Source organism: Stenella coeruleoalba (assembly GCF_951394435.1).
Source record: "Stenella coeruleoalba genome assembly, chromosome: 9".
Lineage (NCBI taxonomy): Eukaryota > Metazoa > Chordata > Mammalia > Artiodactyla > Delphinidae > Stenella > Stenella coeruleoalba.
Window position 1 is genome coordinate 82,275,213 of NC_137155.1, and position 19,683 is coordinate 82,294,895.

At 48.5% G+C, this 19,683-nt stretch overlaps 1 protein-coding gene across 2 annotated transcripts; it reads left to right on the top strand.

Moving 5' to 3' along the window:
- Window positions 1–645: 645 nt before the first annotated feature.
- Window positions 646–19,165, top strand: TSPAN33 (tetraspanin 33). Of its 2 annotated transcripts, XM_079931920.1 has the most exons (8): window positions 646–982; window positions 13,243–13,300; window positions 13,963–14,090; window positions 14,411–14,485; window positions 15,629–15,724; window positions 17,501–17,629; window positions 18,030–18,191; window positions 18,401–19,165. In XM_079931920.1, exons 1-8 carry the CDS (start codon window positions 881–883, stop codon window positions 18,500–18,502), a joined length of 852 nt encoding a protein of 283 aa, XP_079788046.1. In that variant the 5' UTR covers window positions 646–880; the 3' UTR covers window positions 18,503–19,165. The 2 variants fall into 2 exon arrangements, with proteins under 2 accessions (XP_079788046.1, XP_079788047.1); XM_079931921.1 differs by lacking the exon at window positions 15,629–15,724 and having other exon boundaries at window positions 14,411–14,497.
- Window positions 19,166–19,683: the final 518 nt, after the last annotated feature.

Here is a 19,683-nt window from a genome sequence, read left to right on the forward strand (position 1 = left end):
AATAGGGAGGTGGGGACTGAAACAGTAATGAATTAGGATGGCAGGATTCTTGGTGATGTTTCCAAATTTCCACTATTGGGTTATAGTGTTTTTGAAATAAGCATTTAAAATATATAGTTGCTAAACAGGATTGCAGCTACTCAAATATTCTCAATTGTTATGTGTAGGTTAGTTTTATCTCTCTGATTTTATTGTCATTCCCCCCCCCCCCCACACACACACCCAGGGATATGTCTATTCTCTCGCATTCCCACAGCTTTCAGTGCATTGCTCAACATACAGGGTACGTACTTGTTGATGTTAATGTATGTGTGTTTGCATACGTGCACAGCAACTGGGTAGAGGACGTGGGTGCGTGATGCAGTGTGCGTTCCTCCTCATCCTTTTTCCCTTGAGTAGCTGCAGCCTGGATGCTTTCCTTCTCGGGGGAGGAGGTAGAACCGCTGACCCTTTAACAAGTTGTGCCTCACAGAACAGGTGTCTCCCCCGCCTCTTGGAAAAGTGGGATGGTTGGATACTTAGTGACATCAGAGACCGACTAATAAGAAATCAGGCTTCGGCAGACGAGCCAATGGGAGGCCGAGGGCGGGCCCGGTTTCCTGGGAGCCAGGCGGGCCGGGCTAGTCCTCCAGCCACAGCGGAGTCTCTGCCGTTCACGCTGCGCGCGGCAGCTCCCGCGACTCCCGGCGGCTCCAGTAGCGGCGCCGTTTCCCTGCCCGCGCTTCTCCCGGAGGCACGGCGCGGGCACCTCCCGCCGCAGCGCGGTTCCCCCGCCGCTCGGGCTCCGGCCGTAGCACGGCTCATGCCTCCGGGCGCGGAGCGCTCAGGTGGGCCGGCCGTGGCGGGGAGATAGGCCCCCGGGGGCGGCGGCGGCTGGACCATGGCCCGGAGACCCGGGGCGCCGGCCGCCTACGGGGAGGACTTCTCCTTCGTCAGTCCGCTGGTGAAATACCTGCTCTTCTTCTTCAACATGCTCTTCTGGGTGAGGCTTGGGGGTCGTGGGGGCACCTGGGCTGCAGGGCACCCCCTGGAGGGTTGAGTGGGCTGCCCGCGCTGAGCAGAGGTCGTCCCCGGATGCCCGGTTGAAGGCGAACGTGGTGAGCGGCACTGCCGAGTTTTCTGAGAAGACCGTACTTTGGGGTAATTTATCCTAGGCAGAGACACCACAGTGGCTCCTTGTCTGCAGAGCGTGTTGGGGTGGGGGATATGCAGGGGATTCAGTGCAGACTTCTGGGTATTCTCTCAGCATCGGATGAGGGTCTGTGTCAGGTCAAAAAGGTGGTTTTGAGCGTCAGGAGCGGGTTTTCCTGTTGGTCCAAGGCAGACCCACTGACACACTCATGATTAGGGGATTTTTCAGGCCTGGGGGCTGTGGCCCTGCTGGCAAAGAAGAAAGAGGAAGGAGGGAAACCCAAACCTTCCCTCTCCCTTACCTCAGAGAGAATGAGTTAAGGGGCTTTCATCTCTTCCTTTTGCAGGCCTCTGCTGCCCTTCCTCCCTCCAAAGGCTGAGAAAGGACAGGAAGAGCCTCCAGGTGTGGATGTCTTTCCCAGAACTGTCCCAAACTTTGCCCCACCTTTCTCAGGACCAGGCTCCATCCCCGGGAGTTTGACAGTCTTCAGCTTCTTTAAATAGACCCTATGTTGGGCTGGAAGTCCAGGGGTCCTTTCAGAATCTTCTGCTTGGGGCTGGAAAAATAGAAAAAATATTGGACCGGGGCTGCCTAGATTCTCATCCCCACTCTGCCATTAATTGTTGACTTGACTAACCTGGGCAATATGTTCACCTCTGTAGACCTTAGTCTCCTCCTCCATAAAAATCCAACATGATCAAGGATGCCAGAAATACTCTGCTGGAGCTGAGAATGCAGCTGGACCAGATCATGAAATGCTAGCTCAATCCTGTTTCAGGTCTAGAGAGTCCCTGAGCCTCTCTGGGTTTGTGAACATTGGGAGATCCACCCCCTTTCCCCAATTTCTCTTCCAGCACCAACTACACGAGAGCTGCTGCTCGAAGAGCCCGTTATGCTTGCCCACCTCTGCCTGAGACCTAAAGTTCAGACTTGCAGGAGGGAGGAGTCTAAAATACGTTTCCTAGGAGAGGGAGCAGACTAGGCAGCTAAGCCAGTTGCTGGAAAGGTTCCACAGGGGCCGTGGTGTGAACAGACACAAAGTACATAAGTGCTAGCCCGTTGGGAAAAATGAGAGAAATCCCAGAGGGTGGTGATGACAGCTCATTCTCAGCCATTGTACTGGGAGAAATGAAGTTTGAACTCCTAACAAATTCTCAGTTTTAGAACTGGAAAAAAATATTGGAAGACATCTTGTCCAGTACTCGCATCTTATATATGAGAAAGCCAAAGCATAGAGATGTTGTTTTATCCTGGCTCAACAGCTGGTTAGTGGGCTTGATCTGGTGATATTTTCTACTGAACCACAGTGCCTCTAGGGGCAGTCCTTGGCCCAGATGGCTGCTACGGTGGCTGGAATGTTAGCAGTATTAGTAGTTAACTAGTCAACACAAGTTCCATGGTGTAGGTTCTGTTTCAGCTGGAGGTCAGGCGAGAACGGAAGAAAATCTCATCACCACTCTGCCAGGCTGGGGGATGTCCTAAGGGGAACCCCCCACCTAAAAGCAAGTTCCTGAGAACCCTCTTACATGCTCACTGAGTGTCCCAGGCCAATGCACGCCATGCTCAGAGCCAGCACCGCATCCCAGGGGCCTCAGGTCCTCACTCTAACTTCCTCTATCAACCAAGGCTTTGCATGCGTCTTCTTTGGAGCCTTCTAAGGAGCACCCTTATCTGTGCTCCCCAGCTACAACAGCTGGGCGCATCTGTTACACTTGTGTTCTCAGTAATTTTCCTGGACTTCCCCACTCTACCCCACCGGCCTTTTGCCAGATGAATGACTTTGGGAGGTCGCAGGAAGGGAGAGAGTTTGGCTCCACAGACCCATTTATCTTGGTACAAATGCTTCATTCAAGGTCAGAGGACCTGGCTAACCAAGCTGGCACCATCCCAGGTTAGAGGAGAGCCCCTTCTTGGCCCTACTTTAGACTCATAAGAAGTCATTGACGCTAGAAATGGCACACTGAAGGACAAGAGGCCCAGCTTCTTTCTGGCACCCGCTTACTGTGTGACCCCAAGCCAATATATCTGTCTCTCTGTCCTTAAGCTTTCTCCTCTAAAGGAGACATTTTTTTCTGCCTCTGTGAACTGTTTAAAGATGGATGCATCACTTTGGGGACTGTTTTCTTTCTTCAAGAGCTGACGCTAGATCTAAGGATGCATCTTTTTTGTGCCCTGGTATCCTTGGGACATTGACCTTCCCAGGGGACAATACTCTTTCGGCATTACTGAGTGCCACTTCTCCCCCAGGTCCAGAGCCGCAGAGTTCATTCCACACAAGGCCAGCTGGAGATGAAGAGCTGCTTGCCCAGACCAGGGGTCATTTGTCTTCCCATCCCCCCTTTAGGGACTGGTTAGTGTGGGGTTTTTTTGCAGGCTTCCACCATCCCAGTCAAATTCCCCTCTTCTACTCAGGAGGCACCTGAGTGCCATGGCTGGGACTGTCAGCCCACTCCTTTTCCAGACAGAGTGCGTATTCCGGCCAGGTGCTGGGGAGCTGTGTATGGATGGTGTTCGTGTCTGGGCCTGGATCACCTTGGGATGGTAGCCAGCATTGTCGGGCTCATACTCCGTGGTGGCAGTGGCTATCCCTGCTACTTCTCTTGGAGCCCTGATCCTTGGGGCATTTGGTGTCTGACTCAGAAAGCTCCTGGCTCCTTTGGGACCAGGACCTATTCCACCTGTTCATGTTTCAAATCTCACTTCCCCTTTTGCCCAGGAGTTCTGATTTTCTCCCCAGAATTGTGCTGCTGGGTTACTGATTGTTAGGATCCTGTGGCTTGGAGAGTTGCCTCAAGATCACAAAAGTTGTATTTTAGTCTTTCAGTTAAGAAGTCGCTGACTTTCTTTACCTCCCTGTATTGGACAGCTCTGTGCAGAGGGAAGAGAGTGGGCTGGTACATGCTTTATCATTCTGGGCATATGTTGGCAGGAACATTATCAGTGCTGCCTACAGCAACCATCTCCTTCCTTACTGATCCTTTTCCCACCCAGGGCAGCAGTTGGAGTGGCTTTTGAGTCAGGCAAAGCCCAGAAGCTCAGATCTCCTGCCCCTGTGTCTCAGCTGAGGCTTCCTTAGTGGCGATGCCTCAGGGCTCCCATGGCGCCTCGTACATATTTTGCTTGTCAGATCTTTCTTTACCTGTGCTGCAATTATGTGTTTCTGTTTTTCTCCCCCTCTAGACTTCAGGCTCCCGAGGGTAGAGACTGCCTTATTCACTTCTGGATTCTCAGTGCCCAGCTGTGTTTGACAGAGAGTGGATACTTATTGAATGTTTATTGAGTGGGGAATGAGAGAGCAGAGCCTACAGGGTGGAGGCATGATGCCCTTCCTCCCTCTCTCACGGACACTAGCCTTTCAGGATGCAGCACAGCGTTAAGTCCTCCAGCATTCTTGGTTGGAGTATTGTCCTGTGTTTTTTCCTTCAGTGGGCCTGGCACCCCTCCCTCAAGCCAGGTCAGAAAACGTGGCAGCCATCCCCTCCAGCATCTTCCTCAGGGCCTAATTACCACACACAGCACACGTGGACCCCCTTCCAGGTCTTCCCTAGGGGGATCCAGGCCTCTGGTGAGGTATCTTCGTCAACAGATTCACTTTCCTGCCTAGGACCGCTGTATTGGAGTCCCCAGGGCACTCAGGATGCCCCAAACCACCTGCAGCACTATCTGTTGTAACCTGGCTCAGAAGCCATGAGGAAATGATCAGGCATCAAGCCTGGCAAAAGCCCCTCCTGAGTGACAGGGTCCCTTATGCCCCCATCCCCCCACCACACACACACACACACAAAACTACTTAAATATGCTAGGAAGCAGAGCCCATTTCCTCCCCCATTTTTCCCCTCCTTTCCCTATAGACTAACCAGCCTGCAATAAATGAATTATAACAGTATTATTTTTTTAATATATAAATTTATTTATTTATTTTTGGCTGCATTGGGTCTTTGTTGCTGCATGCGGGCTTTCTCTAGTTGCAGCGAGTGGGGGCTACTCTTTGTTGCGGTGCGTAGGCTTCTCATTGCGGTGGCTTCTCTTGTTGTGGCGCATGGGCTCTAGGCGTGCGGACTTCAGTAGTTGTGGCTCACGGGCTCAGTAGTTGTGACTTGCGGGCTCTGGAGCGCAGGCTCAGTAGCTGTGGCGCACGGGCTTAGTTGGTCCGCGGCATGTGGGATCTTCCCAGACCAGGGCTTGAACCTGTGTACCCTTCATTGGCAGCCGGATTCTTAACCACTGCGCCACCAGGGAAGTCCCTATCACATTATTATTTTTTTTTTCCTATCACATTATTTTTATAAAAACAACAACAACAACAATACCAAGAATGAAGACAAGAACCACACACTTTGCTGTCAAGTCACATGCATGCCTTCTTAACTCCTCAGATAGCTCTGTTTGCCTTGTACCAAGTAGGAAATCATAAACTTCAAGCAGCCTTTAAAAAGAATAAAAGAAAAGCATCTCTTAGAGTCTCGATAGCAGGCTGTGTGTCAGGCTGGTAACTCCAGGCTGTGAGTTTGCGTGTTTATACTATTTTGAGCACTTGTGAACTTTCCTTCCTCGTTTATACCCTTGGAAAACCAAAACCAGCCATGGCCTAAGGAAGGAGCTAAAGGGTTGGCCCAGACATTGGAGAGGAAAGAGCCCTGTGGACTCCTCTACTCCAGCAGGACAATTCCATCCTATCCAGAGGGAGAAAGCCAAGAACCAGTTTCAGACAGATAGTTGCCACTTCAGAAACCCAGGAACAATGGTGGTGCCAGGATGACCACTGTAGGACCAGTGTGTGCAGATCCTGGGCAGTGAGAGAGGAGGCCCTACAGGATGTGATTTCTTTGACTTCATCCAGAAATAAGGATAGAAAGGACTGAGAAGCTGGAGGTACAGACCCCTCCCTCCCAGTGTCCCTCTGGGAAGGGACAGTGTTTTGATTCCCATGCAGGGAATCACTCTACTCTCAGCTGTCCCCCACCGCCACCTTCAAAAGAACAGGAAAAAGATTTATTCCAAAGAAGAGGTGAGGAAGGACTCTGAGACAGATCCACCCAGTTCATGCAGACTGGACTTTAGAATGTGGAAGGCGGACAGGCCGGGCTTTCTCTTGGTGGCTGGCGGGCCCTGGGTGGTGATGCCCTGTCTGCCCCTTTCAGGAGCCGTTCCAGGGACTTCCCTCTGGGTCCTGCAGGGCCTTCCTGATGCTGTTTTACTTACCCCTGCCTGAGCCCCGCCCAGTCTGGAGATTACCCACTGCTCACCCAAGATAACTGCAGGCAGCTCCTTCCCACCTCACATGATGCCTGGAAGTGAATACACATGTCCTGGTAGGAGACAGAGAGGGAGGCAGCCATGTGGCCGAGGTCATAAGGCTCTGGAGCCATGTGGACCTACATTCCAGTCCCTCTTTAGCCACTCACTTACTGAGTGCATTCGCCCAGCATCAGTTCTATAAAGTGGAGATCCTAACACCCTCTTGGGGTTGTGGTCACAGTATACATACAGTGGTTAGTCCAGTGCCTGGCCCTTAGCACTCCACAAAAGGTAGCTGTTACATCGTTGTTAGAATTGGCTCCTAGAGCCAATTCACCTTTTGGGGATGGACTTGGAGAGCTAGGATGAGTGCTCCTCCTGACGAGGGGCAACTAGGTGGGGATTGAGTCTAGGTAAGGGCCAACCCTGAGCCTGACTTCCTTCAGCCTTGAACACCCTTGCTCACATTCCTACTGTTAGCCAGAGGGAGATGACAATTAGTGGCATCTTTATATTTTATAGTTTACAAAGAAGTTTCCTATATATAATAGGAACAGAGACTCCACTGTTGTCTTTAAGGACCTTCCCTAGGTCCACTCCTCAGAGCTTTTCACACCGCATTGGTCTTAAGGTACAATCCAGTGGAAATGGATTCCAAGAGCTAATTTGCCTGTAATTTTCGGCATTTGAGCATTAGAGCCAGGAGAAGAGCTCTTGTTCAGGACCTCAACTTGGGGCCCTATAACCACTTATCTCTTAGTATTGATGGCTGTGAAGTAGTGTCCTAGGGGCTAGAATAAGGGTTTTCCTCACATCAAATCATAACTGTCTTTTCCTGATTTACAGAAAAAAAAAGTCAAGATAACGGAAAGACTTTTCTCCATTTTCTGTTTTCTCCCATCTTCTCTCCAAGACAACAGCTGCTTATCTGCCACCAAGTGCAAGCAGAAGGCAAAGGGAAGAGGACAAGTAGCAACAAACATTATGGAAAACTAGGAAACTATTTAGAGTATCGCCATATTATTTTATGAGATGCAGAGACATACGTCTAACAGCTGAATCATCTGTTAGTAAAATTGTTCCTTATTTCTGTGATAGAAATTAGTATGTCATGCTTCCTCACATGACACATTGAGAAGGACACATTATCTGTGTAATATTCCTGTCAAAAATATGTCGTCTGGGGCTTCCCTGGTGGCGCAGTGGTTGAGAGTCCGCCTGCCGATGCAGGGGACACGGGTTCGTGCCCTGGTCCAGGAAGATCCCGCATGCCACGGAGCGGCTGGGCCCATGAGCTATGGCCGCTGGGCGTGTGCGTCCGGAGCCTGTGCTCCGCAACGGGAGAGGGCACAGCAGTGAGAAGCCCGCGTACCGCAAAAAAAAAAAAAAAAAAAAAAAAGTCGTCTGAATCTAATTGGGAAGAAACAATCTGACATCCAAATTGAGGGACATTAAGCCAAACAACTGGCCTGGACTTACCAAAAAAAATTTCAGTGTCAAAAGAAAAAGTATCAGAACATGTGTTGGCAAGGATATGGAGAAATTGGAACCCCGTACATTGCTGGTGGGAATGTGGAATGGTGCAGCTGCTGTGAAAACAGTTTGGCAGCTCCTTAAAAAATTAAACATAGAATTACCATATGACCTGGCAGTTCCACTCCTGGGTCTATACCCAAGTGAACTGAAAACAGGTATTCAAACAAAAACTTGTACATGGATATTCATAGCAACACTATTCACAACAGCCAAAAGGTGGAAGCAACCCAAATGTCCATCAGCGGATGAATGGATAAACAAATTGGGTTCTCTCCATACCATGGGATATTATTAGGCCATAAAAGGTATTGAAGTACTCTTACATGCTACCACATGGATGAATCTTGAAAACATTATGCTAAGTGAAAGAAGGCAGACACAAAGAGCCACATGTTATGTATTCCATTTATAGAAAATGTGCAGAATAGGCAAAACCATAGAGACAAAGCGGTTGCCAGGGCCTGGAGGAGTGGAGGGAATGGGAGTGACCATTTAATGGGTACAGCGTTTATATTGGGGGTGATGAAAATGTCCTAGAACCTGATAGTGGTGGTGGTTGCATAGCGATATGCATATACTTAAGGCCACTGAACTGTACACTTTAAAATGGGTAATTTTGTGGTATATGTATTTTACCGCGAGTTTTTAAAAGTCGGTGTCTTGAAAAACCAAAAACAAAGAAAAGAAAAAAAGCTGTGAAACTGTTCGAGGCTAAAGGAGACTTGATCACTAAATGCATGATCCTTGACTGGATCCTGAACCAGAAAAAAGGGGAAATAAAACCAGTTATAAAGGACATTATTGGGATAATTGGGGAAAGTTAAATATGACTGTAAATTAGATAGTAGTAGTCGCATATTAAAGCTTCAAAAAGAATCTGATAGGTCAAGATCGTATAGAGTACACCAGCAGAGCACTGTTAGTGCCTTGTCATCTGAACAGTTTTAAGATCCACTGCCATATGTTTTGGTATAAGCAGAAATCACCCTGATTAAAGGTTGTAAAATTGCATGCAAGTGAATCCCAGTTTAAGAAAATGTGATATTAAAAAGTGTGGATTTACAAGACTAACAAATTGAGGGTGACTATTTTTTAAATAGATTTCATTTCTTAGAACAGTGTTAGTTTTGCATAAACTTTTGAGAAGATGGTACAGCGACTTCCCATATATCCCACATCCAGTGTCTCTTATTATTAACATCTTACATGAGTATGATACATTTGTTACAATTAATGGCATTATCATTCAGGTCCGTACTTTATTCAGATTTCCTTATTTTTACTTAATGCCCTTTTTGTGTTCCAGGATCCCATCCAGGATATTGAATTTCATTTAGTTGTCATGTCTCCTTAGGTTTTTGTTGGCTGTGGCAGTTTCTCAGAATTTCCTTGTTTTTGATGACTTTGATAGTTTTCAGGAGTACTGGTCAGACATTTTGTAAAATGTCCCTCTATTGGAACTCGCCTGATGTTTTCTCATGGTTATACTGGGGTTATGGGTTTGGGGAAGGAAGAGCACAGAAGGGAAGTCCCATTTTCATCACGTAATCTCATACATCAATGACCTCTGTTGACGTTGACCTTGATCACCTGGCTGAGGTAGTCAGGCTTCTCCACTGTAAAGTTAATCTTTTCCCCCCTTTTCCATACTGTTCTCTTTGGAAGGAAGTTACTATGCGCCACCTTCTTGACAGTGCAGTACCTCCATAAAATATTTGGGATTCTTCTGCGTGGGGGTTTTGTCTTTTCTCCCCCATTTATTTATTTATTAAGTCATTTATATCAGTATGGACTCATGGGTATTTATTTTATATTTGGGGTAGCAACTCCATACTCTTTTATTTTGATGTCTCTTTGGCATAGCCACACGAATGTGGGGTTTTGTTTTTGTGTTTTGTTTGTTTTTGAGCATTTCCTTACCTTCTGGCACCACAAGATGCTCCAGACTTATCTATTTCCCACCCCAGTCCTAGGATCAGCCATTTCTCCAAGGAGCCCAGGGGATGGCTATTTTCTTTATAAGGTGATTACTCACCTTACATAAGGATAAAGATACTGGTGCGTGCAAATTATTTTATATAATTTGATTGACAACTCTTCAAGAACATGCCTTTGGCTGGACTCAGCTATTTTAAAAACTGTCTAGCTTTTGAAAGTTTCCAGCAAGGCTTCCTTCTAGCCAGAATATGAAAAGCTATTCTAGGAAGAGAAGTGTCTTTATCTCCATTCCCATCATGAAAGGAGATCATTGGTGATATTGTAGGGTGTCATAAGATTTTGTAGCAAAGACTGATATATTGTAGACCGTACCCGACTTGAGACTGGAAATGGGGTTTAGTCCAGATATTGCCATTGCACCCACGTGCACTTGGTCAAATATCACTTACCTCTTTTGGCCTCATCTGTAAAAAAAATGGTGAGTGGCTGAGTTCGTTTCTAAGCTTCTACTCAGCTCTAAAATGTTATGCTGTTAACAGCAGCGGCACTAACTTTGGAATGGCAGCAGCTTTGAGGAATTCAGGGTGGGAGAAGTGGGCAGGAATAGAAGTGTGAAAGGGCAAGCCTGACTGCAGGGTAAAGAGGCAGATCCATGACAGAAATGCAGAATTTTAGAGTTAGCTAGTCAGTTCCAGGTGAGCAGTATCATTAATGATCATATTAAATATTAATGATAATATTAATGTCTTAGTCTTGTTTCTCACATAGCCGGCACCTACCAGCTCTAGATCTCCGGCTGAGTGTGCTTTAGGCTTGTGGTTCTCGAACTTGACTGCATGTTGGAATCGCCTGGTATGCATTCAGAAACACTGTTGCCTGGGTTCTAACGCCAGAAATTCTGATATACTGGGTTTGGGGTGCAGCCTAGGCATCAGGAGTTTTTAGGTTCTCCTCCGTGCCCCCCATTCTAATGGCAGCCAAGGTTAAGAAGCACTGCATTAGGCCCTAGATGCCCTTGCCCCCTCCCATGTAACAGATACACCTCCTTAAGGGCAGGGACCATATCTTGCTCATCTTTGCAGTCCTCAGAGTATCTCCTACATAACAGCTGATGAATTGGATTTGGACAGTATATTAGTTTCCTATTACTGCTGTAACAAACTGCCACAAACTGAATGGTTTAACATAACACAGATTAGTTGTCTCATAGTTCTGGAGGTCAGAAGTCCAAAACAGGTCTCACTGAGCAAAAATCAAGATGTCAGCAGGAATGGTTCCTTCTGGAGGCGCTAGGTAAGAATCTATTTGCTCGCCTTCTCCAAGAGGCTGTTCACGTTCTTCAGCTTACGGCACATACTCCAACCTCTGCTTCTGTTGTCATACATATCTCCTCCTCTGACTCAGACCCTCCTGCCTCCCCCTTATAAGGTCCCTTGTGATTATATTGGGCCAACTGGGATAATCTCCCCAGTTGCAAGGTCCTTAACTTAATCACATTGGCAAAGCCCCTCTGGCCGTGTAAGGTTACATATTCACAGGTTCTGGGAATTAGGAATGGACATCTTTGGGAGGACGCTGTTCTACCTACCACAGATAGAGACAGAGCAACTGCTATAATTACAAGCCCACCCATGGAATGAAGTTACCCTGTGACACATGGCATCTGTTTACTTTTCCTTTCTTGTTTTAGCTGTGTTAGGATTTAATCAGAGACCGTCTTTGTGGAAAGTTATACACCTTAGTGAAAATTTAACATGTGACAAAACAGTGAGGAGCCTGGGAGCAACAGAAATAAAGAGCAGATACATATTTTTTAATGATTCAGTAAAGTGATATTCAGAACCGTAATTGGCTGTGGTGAGTTTTAAAGGGCAGACAGAGATGCCTGATCACTCTGGCAAAGGGCTTGTGCTTCCAGGCCCGTGGGGTAACCGGGGTCTCCGTTGTGTGGTTTCCTTGCCTCCCACCAACTCCCCCTTGCTCCCTGAGCCTGGCTGTGCTGTGGGACAAGAAGCCAGCTGGCACCTGCAGCCCCTCACACAGCTCTTTCTGCAAGTAGCTCCCTCTGTCCTGGACAAAGAGTGTGAGGGCCAGCACGTCACACATCTGGCCCCGAGTCAGAGGCGGCGTCAAATGATTGGGGACCAAGGAGAAGGGGCTGTACAAGCTGAGAAGAGTCCTGAAAGGTGCAGTTTTAGACAAGGGTTTCCCATTTCCTGCTGAATGCACCAGCTGGTAGAGTTTCCCAAGGAAAATGTCTCTCTACTGAGGGGCTAGTCTGACCCTGTTACCTGCTATGGGTGCTCAATTCCCTTCTCCCACCAAAGCCCCAAGATGGTCTCTGTCTTGCCGGACAGTGGAGTGCAGCCAGCCCTCTCCTTCACCACTGAGTTGGTCAAGTCCCTGCTGCTGAGAACTCCCTCCAGCCAGAGCTTGGCCCCCGCTATTGCCATGGTGATAGCCAGCTGCTTCTTAGCACCAGCCTGGGAACTGGGCACAAAGGAAGGGTGACCGAAGGATGTGCACACTGGGCCACCCTGCACTCCTGGAGGCATAGAGCGGGGCATAGAGAAGGCCCCTTTAGGGAGCGCTGGTGGTCTCGGATGGGTTTGTTCTCTGAGACAGAAGCCAGGAAGTTTGAAAGGTCTAAACTTCTCTGTTCCACACTGGAATCAGGGTTTAAAAAGTTTCCTTTGCAAGGTAGTTCTGCTGTTTTACACCCACGCATTCTTTCACACTGGTCTGTACTTTCATTCTTGCATTTGACACCATATTGACCTCCAAGAGGGTTAGAGACCTGGCAGCATCTACCCAGGCCTGCGTCAGCTTTAAGACCTCCCCTTTGATGTAGCTGGATTCAAATTCAGAACTTCATAGTTTCTATGTGACCCTGGACAAGTTAATCCTTAGTAATGATAGATAATATTTATTATCAGGCATTGTGTTAAATGCTTTCCATGCATTCTTTTATTTCATTTTCACAGTAATCTTATTAAATGTAGTTGTTTTAAATTACCATCTTCAGATACAGAAACTGAGGCTCAGAGAGTTGTCCAGCACAGACCCAGGTTCAACTCACTCCGAAGCTCATGTTTTTCACTGCTATTCTGTTTTAACCTTGCATTGCCTTAATTTCCTCATCTGTAAAATGGGGATAATAGCTGCCTCACAAGATAACTGTGTTGTGAGGATTAAATGAGATAATCTTGGTATAAGCTTTTCATGGAGGTAAAGCACTGACAGATTCTATCAATAGTATCACCAGGGAGGAAAAAGATGCTCATTTCTGGGTCCAGGAAGAGTCGTCTTCCTCCTACTCTGCTTTAAGGTTACTGACGGCTATCAGGGCTCCCTGATTTCCAAAACCTCAGAGTGTGGCTCCTTCCCTGTCTCCACAGGTGATTTCCATGGTGATGGTTGCCGTGGGAGTCTACGCTCGGCTGATGAAGCACGCAGGTGAGCTGTAGGTCCCCGTGCATCTCCTCACGACTCTTCGCTGCCTCTTTCAGCCCTGGTCTTTCAGCCCTCCTTCCCACATAAGCTATGGAGCTATAGGGGGCAGCCACCCTCTAGCCAAATCCTAGAGGCTTACTCCATCAGGCCATCCAAGCCAGTTCACCTGGATTTCCCTGAGCTCCCACGAGTCTTCTGAGATCTGCCTGCATTTTAGGCTTAGGAGGTGTCTAAGGAAGAAGGTAGGCTTCCGGGTGCAAAGAGTAACTGGGGGCTGTAGCCCTTCCTTCGCTCTGTTCTGGAGTAACTCAACCTCCATTCCTATTCCTCTGCACAAAGTCTCCAGGAAACGGAATCTGCAAAGCCAATGAGCCTAATGCCATTCTAATTCTTTTCTGGAGCGAAAGTGGTCCCTCCTCTCTTAAGCCTGGGAATAAAGGCTCTTACTTTTTGTTAGTTTCTCAAATTAAGTGCCACAAGCCCTTCTGGGCCCTTTGTTTTCTCCCCATGGGAGGGCAGTACTGCTTCCTGTAACCTTCCCCCAGCCACACTGGAGAATCCCCCACCAGGGGAGGAGGGCAGTTTGGGGGGCACCCCACCCCCTCCCTGGTACCCCCCCCTCCATCAGCACCAGACTCAGACTGAGAGACAGCCCCTTCCCCCAGAAGCAGCGCTGGCCTGCCTGGCCGTGGACCCGGCCATCCTGCTGATCGTGGTGGGCATCCTCATGTTCCTGCTCACCTTCTGCGGCTGCATCGGCTCTCTCCGGGAGAACATCTGCCTCCTGCAGACGGTGAGTGGTCAGGGGCGCCCCCAGAAATGCCCTGGCCTCTCTCCTTCACGTGCCTCTCATTCCTGAAAACTTTCAGTTTCCTTTGTCCCTCAATGCCCCCAAGGTCTGTGCTGTCCACTCCTCACTGTAGAGCTCAGCCCAGGTGACCCAGCACAGGGTGACCACCCCCAGGACAGCGTCCCAGAGGCAGCTGCCTTTCCTGTGTGTGGGGCACCTAGGAGAAAGTGCCCCGTGGACCCCCAGTACTCGCCATGGTCCTGGGAAGAACTACTGCCCAGCATGGTAACAGACTGCCTCCTTTTTCCACCTGCTCCCCACAGTTCTCCCTCTGTCTCACCATCGTGTTCCTGCTACAGCTGGCAGCCGGGGTCCTGGGCTTCGTCTTCTCAGACAAGGTAACACTGGGAGTCACGGGGCCTCCTCAGCTGTGAACCAGAGGGAGGAAGGGAAGGTTCCTGCCCGCGCTTAGCCTGACTAATTAACCACAGTGGTCCTTCCCCTGAGAAGCATCGGCCTCTGAAAGATTATCCTTAGGGATGAATGAATGGCCTTTAAAGGTGCCATATTTAAAGAGGATTTCAAGATTGTAAGGTGTTTTCCTCTGACAGTCTGAGAGGCCAACAGGGAGGTAAATTCTATGAACCAAAAGTTAAAATAGTCTGTAAACTTTAACGGCAAATGATTGAGTAAAATTCACTTATCAAGTGAACCACAGACAACGTGAAGAGCCTTTTGTTTCTTTTAAAAATTGTTTATTGGGATAAACGAAAGTAAGAAAAGGGGGAAGTAAACAACACTTTGAACAGCTCTTACCATATCTGGGAGTGGTCTGCCATTCAGTGACAGACCTTTTAATTAAGAACCAGAATTTTTTTCCCAAAGGGCAAATGATTACCAGGGGCAGAGTATAGGACTATGGATAGGAAACTTTGAGAAAAGTAATGAAGCAGGAAGGAAGAGACCATGGTGGAACTATGAATTTGAGAGCCACTGAGTTAATTCAGAATGTCCTAGTCCTTCGGGCTTAGTAAAATCCTAATACGATACAGATCTGTTTAGAGTCTAAAGAGATGCAATTCTCTTATGTCCACTAGAGGTCAGTGCCTCAGCTCAGTAAGTCCTTTTCTACTAAATACTTACCCCCCCGCCCCCCGCCCCTGGACACACACACACACACACACACACACACACACACACACACACACATACACACACACACAAACTAGTTTCGCTGCTTTGCATCAGTCAACAAGTATTTTGTGTAATAATATTCAGAGATAGATAAATATTGGATTATCTTGAGATGTGGCTCTGAGAAGACGCAATAGCAGGACCAGCATTTTTCTTGCCCACAGGTTCCTGAGGGCCCAGAGATGCACAGGCTTCGGAATTGGCCATCTTCCATCACTAGGACTTGGTTCTGATTTCAAGACTGACTTAAATAAAGAAGGATGACCACTGTCTATTGCTATTTCTGCAGGGAGGAGCTGGTTAGGGGTTAGTCCTGTGTTCTGATTCCCTCCTCGTGTTTCTGGCAGGCGCGGGGGAAGGTGAGTGAGATCATCAATAACGCCATTGTGCACTACCGAGATGACTTGGACCTGCAGAACCTCATTGATTTTGGCCAGAAGAAGGTATGGGCTAAGAGGGGGGTCATCTAGTGGTCCAGGAAGCTGTGGGCAAAAGTTAATGCCATCCCAAGAGACACCTCACCCTCATCACCTGCCGGGTAATGGATTCTGGGAAGGGGTCTGGCAAAAAGAAAACACGTAGCTTTAAAAGTACTTTTAAGGGCTTCCCTGGTGGCGCGGTGGTTGGGAGTCCGCCTGCCGATGCAGGGGACGCGGGTTCGTGCCCCGGTCCGGGAAGATCCCACATGCCGCGGAGCGGCTGGGCCCGTGAGCCATGGCCGCTGAGCCTGCGCGTCCGGAGCCTGTGCTCTGCAACGGGAGAGACCACGGCAGTGAGAGGCCCGCGTACCACAAAAACAAACAAACAAACAAACAAAAGTACTTTTAGGGCTTCCCTGGTGGCGCAGTGGTTGAGCGTCTACCTGTCGATGCAGGGGACGTGGGTTCGTGCCCCGGTCTGGGAGGATCCCGCATGCCGCGGAGCAGCTAGGCCCGTGACCCATGGCCGCTGAGCCTGCGCGTCCGGAGCCTGTGCTCCGCAACGGGAGGGGCCGCAGCAGTGAGAGGCCCGCGTACCGCAAAAAAAAAAAAAAAAAAAAAAGTACTTTTAAGGGCAAAGAACAGTATATATAGTAATCTACCAATTGTGTAAAAAAAGAGAGGAAAGAATATGTATTCACGTTTGCAAAAGGAATCTGGAAGGGTATGAAGGAAACCATTATAAGTGGTTACTTATAGTGGGGGGGGAACTGGGCAGATTTTTTAATATTACCAATTCAAAAGTCAGATTTTTAAAATTATGGCAAAATGTACATAATATCAAATTCACCATTTTTAAGTGTACTTAAAGTGTACAGATCTGTAGCACTAAGTACATTCACATTGTTGTACAACCCTCATCACTGTCCATCTCCAAAACTTTCTTCCCACACTGAAACTCTGTACCCCATTAAACACTAACTCTCCATTTTCCCCCTCCCCCCTAGCTCCTGGCAACCACCATTCTATGTTCTATCTCTATGAATTTCTGTCTCTGTGAATACTGTATTTGTCCTTTTGCGACTGGCTTGTTTCACTTAGCATGTCTTCAGGATTCATCCATGTTGTGGGACGTGCCAAAACGCCTTCCTTTTTAAGGCTGAATAATATTCCATCATATGTATATATCGCACTTGGTTGATTCATTTATCTTTTGATGCACACTTGGGTCACTTCTACCTTTTGCCTATTGTGAATAATGCTGCTATGAGTCAGAACTTAAATTTGAAACAAAAGTGCTTTTGAGACCAGAGCTGAGTTCCCCTTCGCTTGGTGCAACACTCTTGACCTGGATCCTGTTTGCTTTCATGGTGTAATTATGGCCCACAATATTGAAGTCTCCTCCTGTGCTTCCTCTATATTAAGGCAAATGTTTGTAGCACTGATGCTTTATTTCAGCCAGTATTTTTGGAACATATACTTTTGCGAAGCTCTATGCTATACAGGACTGCAAAACCAGAAACTGCCCTCAAGGAGCTCATAGTTGAGTGTGTAAAACAAAAATATATACAGCAAGTTATAACAAGACATATAAAATGATAGAAATTAAGAAGAGAAAACTTCTTCAGGGGAAGGTCACTAAGAAGCTTGAGCTCCAGGTTCCAGGTTGTGTTTCAACACAACGTGAGCTTACAAGTGCAAGCTTGCCATAGACTTTTGGTTGCTCTGAGAGTTCCCCTTGTCACCTCAGTGTGGGGATGGGGGTGGTAATTTTAACCCCTGTGGTGGGCTTTGTTGCAGTTCGGCTGCTGTGGAGGGATTTCCTACAAGGACTGGTCCCTGAACATGTACTTCAACTGTTCGGAAGACAACCCCAGCCGTGAGCGCTGCTCTGTGCCTTACTCCTGTTGCTTGCCTACCCCCAACCAGGTGAGCACACATCCCGCCTCATTTCCTCCTGCAGTGATCTGAGTTACTTTCTGATTAGGGCAGCTGCTATTGGGAATCTCCATCCCCTGGTTTAGCCAGTCAGTTTTGTAGAACAGCTGTCAGATGTTTTTCTTCACTCCAATCTGATGGCTCTGTTATCTTGAACTCCTGTAGCCCACTTGGGGTTTCAGAAGGCACAGGTCTCTAAGGCAAGGAGAACTGGACTCAGACGTCTCAGAGGAAGGGAAGTCTGCATTTAGCAACTTCCAACGTAGCATCCTCCACATATATCCTCTAACAATTTAGGAGTTTAGGAAGGGTGGGAAGCCCATCAGCTAGGGCCCCTAAGAAAAAGTTATTGGAATGGGAGTCCCACTTGGCTTTTCAACTCTCTTCCCAGGCAGTGATCAACACCATGTGCGGCCAAGGTATGCAGGCCCTTGACTACTTGGAAGCTAGTAAAGTCATCTACACCAATGGCTGTATTGACAGACTGGTCAACTGGATACACAGCAACCTCTTCGTACTTGGTGGTGTGGCACTGGGCCTGGCCATCCCCCAGGTAACTTACCCTGTAAAACTGTGGTCCCACAATTCTGTAAAGACTCCTTTGTTTTGGGGAGGGCACCTGGGGCTCAGCTAGGGTGTCAGGCACTAACGTTACTGAAGGGTAGGAGATGTGATGGTGCCGACCGCACTGGGAAGATTGAGTCAGAGGAAACAAGGGCATCACTCATTGCTGAGGACCCAATTCCTTCTCACCTTTCCCAGCTGGTGGGAATCCTGCTGTCCATGATCCTCGTAAGTCAGATCAAAGATCAAATCAAACTACAGCTCTACAACCAGCAGCACCGGGCTGACCCATGGTATTGAGAATCCATCCTGCACCTCCTCGTTAGGGCAACAGGCGAGCCTCATCAACCAACGGCAGTGGTTACAGCTCTCAGCACCAAATGGAGATTTGGGTTCCAGCCCCACAAGCGACGGCCCAGTGGCAAGAAGCAAACTCCAGATGCCAGAAGGCAGGGTACACAGGTGGCTCAAGTCTGGGAAGGATGTGCCTCCTCTCCCCATCCTAGCTCTCAGCATTGTTATTTTGTATTCTTTCTACTCTCCACCATTTGGGTTTCTGTTCTTGTTTTGTCTGAGCAGAGATGCTTGAGCAGAGCAGTCACACAGAGTTGTGGGGGCAACAGGCTTTCCACGGAAGCACTGCAACTGACAGACCTGCTGAGGCTGCCACTGAGCTTGCCGCACATACTCGCATTCTGGCTGTTGCCAGTGCGCCCTGCCTGGAGTCCGGTTGGCATGATACCAGCTCCAGAAGGGGAGGGAGTGGAGCAGGCAATGAGCGTGGGGGTCGGCTGGGGACAGTCGTATGTGCTGGGGAGGAGGGGAAGACCCTGTGTTTACTAACTGCCTGTGCTGCCATCCTCCCAGGTAGTCAGAGTGAGCTACATCCTGCCCCTCCCTCATTTCCATGGAAACGTGGCAGCAACTGCAAGGGGTACAGCAAGCAGCCAAATTCACCCCGTCTCCCCTCCTTTAAAAAATGTCTGGAACCATGGTCTCTATCTTCTGCAGCCAGCAGAGGTGGGACTGAGCCATACATCCCCTTGAACTGCACCCCTGTATGGCCCTCGCTCTCCAGTAAGTGGGTTTCTTTTTTTTAACCTTGGCAGTGTGCAGAGAAAGAGAGGTAACACCCCCCCGCCGCCCATTCCTCTGCACCAGAGCTAGCTCAGTATTTCTACAGTGTAAGCAGGGATCTTGCTGGGGCTGGGGGAGCCAGAAATGGCAATAAAAGTTTGTTTACCTGGGCTAACCTGGACTCCATGAATTTTCCATTCTGGCAACTGGGAAGGGAGGGGTAGAAGGGCCCGGCCGGTGGGCCCTCCCTCCAACAGGGGACTGGACACTCTCCTAAACGCTACCGTACTTCCCCGGCCCCACCACTCACCCCAGCTCCCTCTAGCAGATGCACCATTCCCCTCCCACAACCCCGCCCCCTCCAGTCTAAATTAGATAAAGAGATTCCCCATTCGCATTTGGGA

What these genes read in the sequence shown, in the direction of transcription:
- TSPAN33 (XM_079931920.1), top strand. Translation starts at nt 881, where the DNA reads ATGGCCCGGAGACCCGGGGCGCCGGCCGCCTACGGGGAGGACTTCTCC. An exon ending in TCGGCTGATGAAGCACGCAG is followed by an intron (nt 13,301 to 13,962) that starts GTGAGCTGTAGG and finishes CCCTTCCCCCAG; the next exon opens with AAGCAGCGCTGGCCTGCCTG. An exon ending in ACATCTGCCTCCTGCAGACG is followed by an intron (nt 14,091 to 14,410) that starts GTGAGTGGTCAG and finishes TGCTCCCCACAG; the next exon opens with TTCTCCCTCTGTCTCACCAT.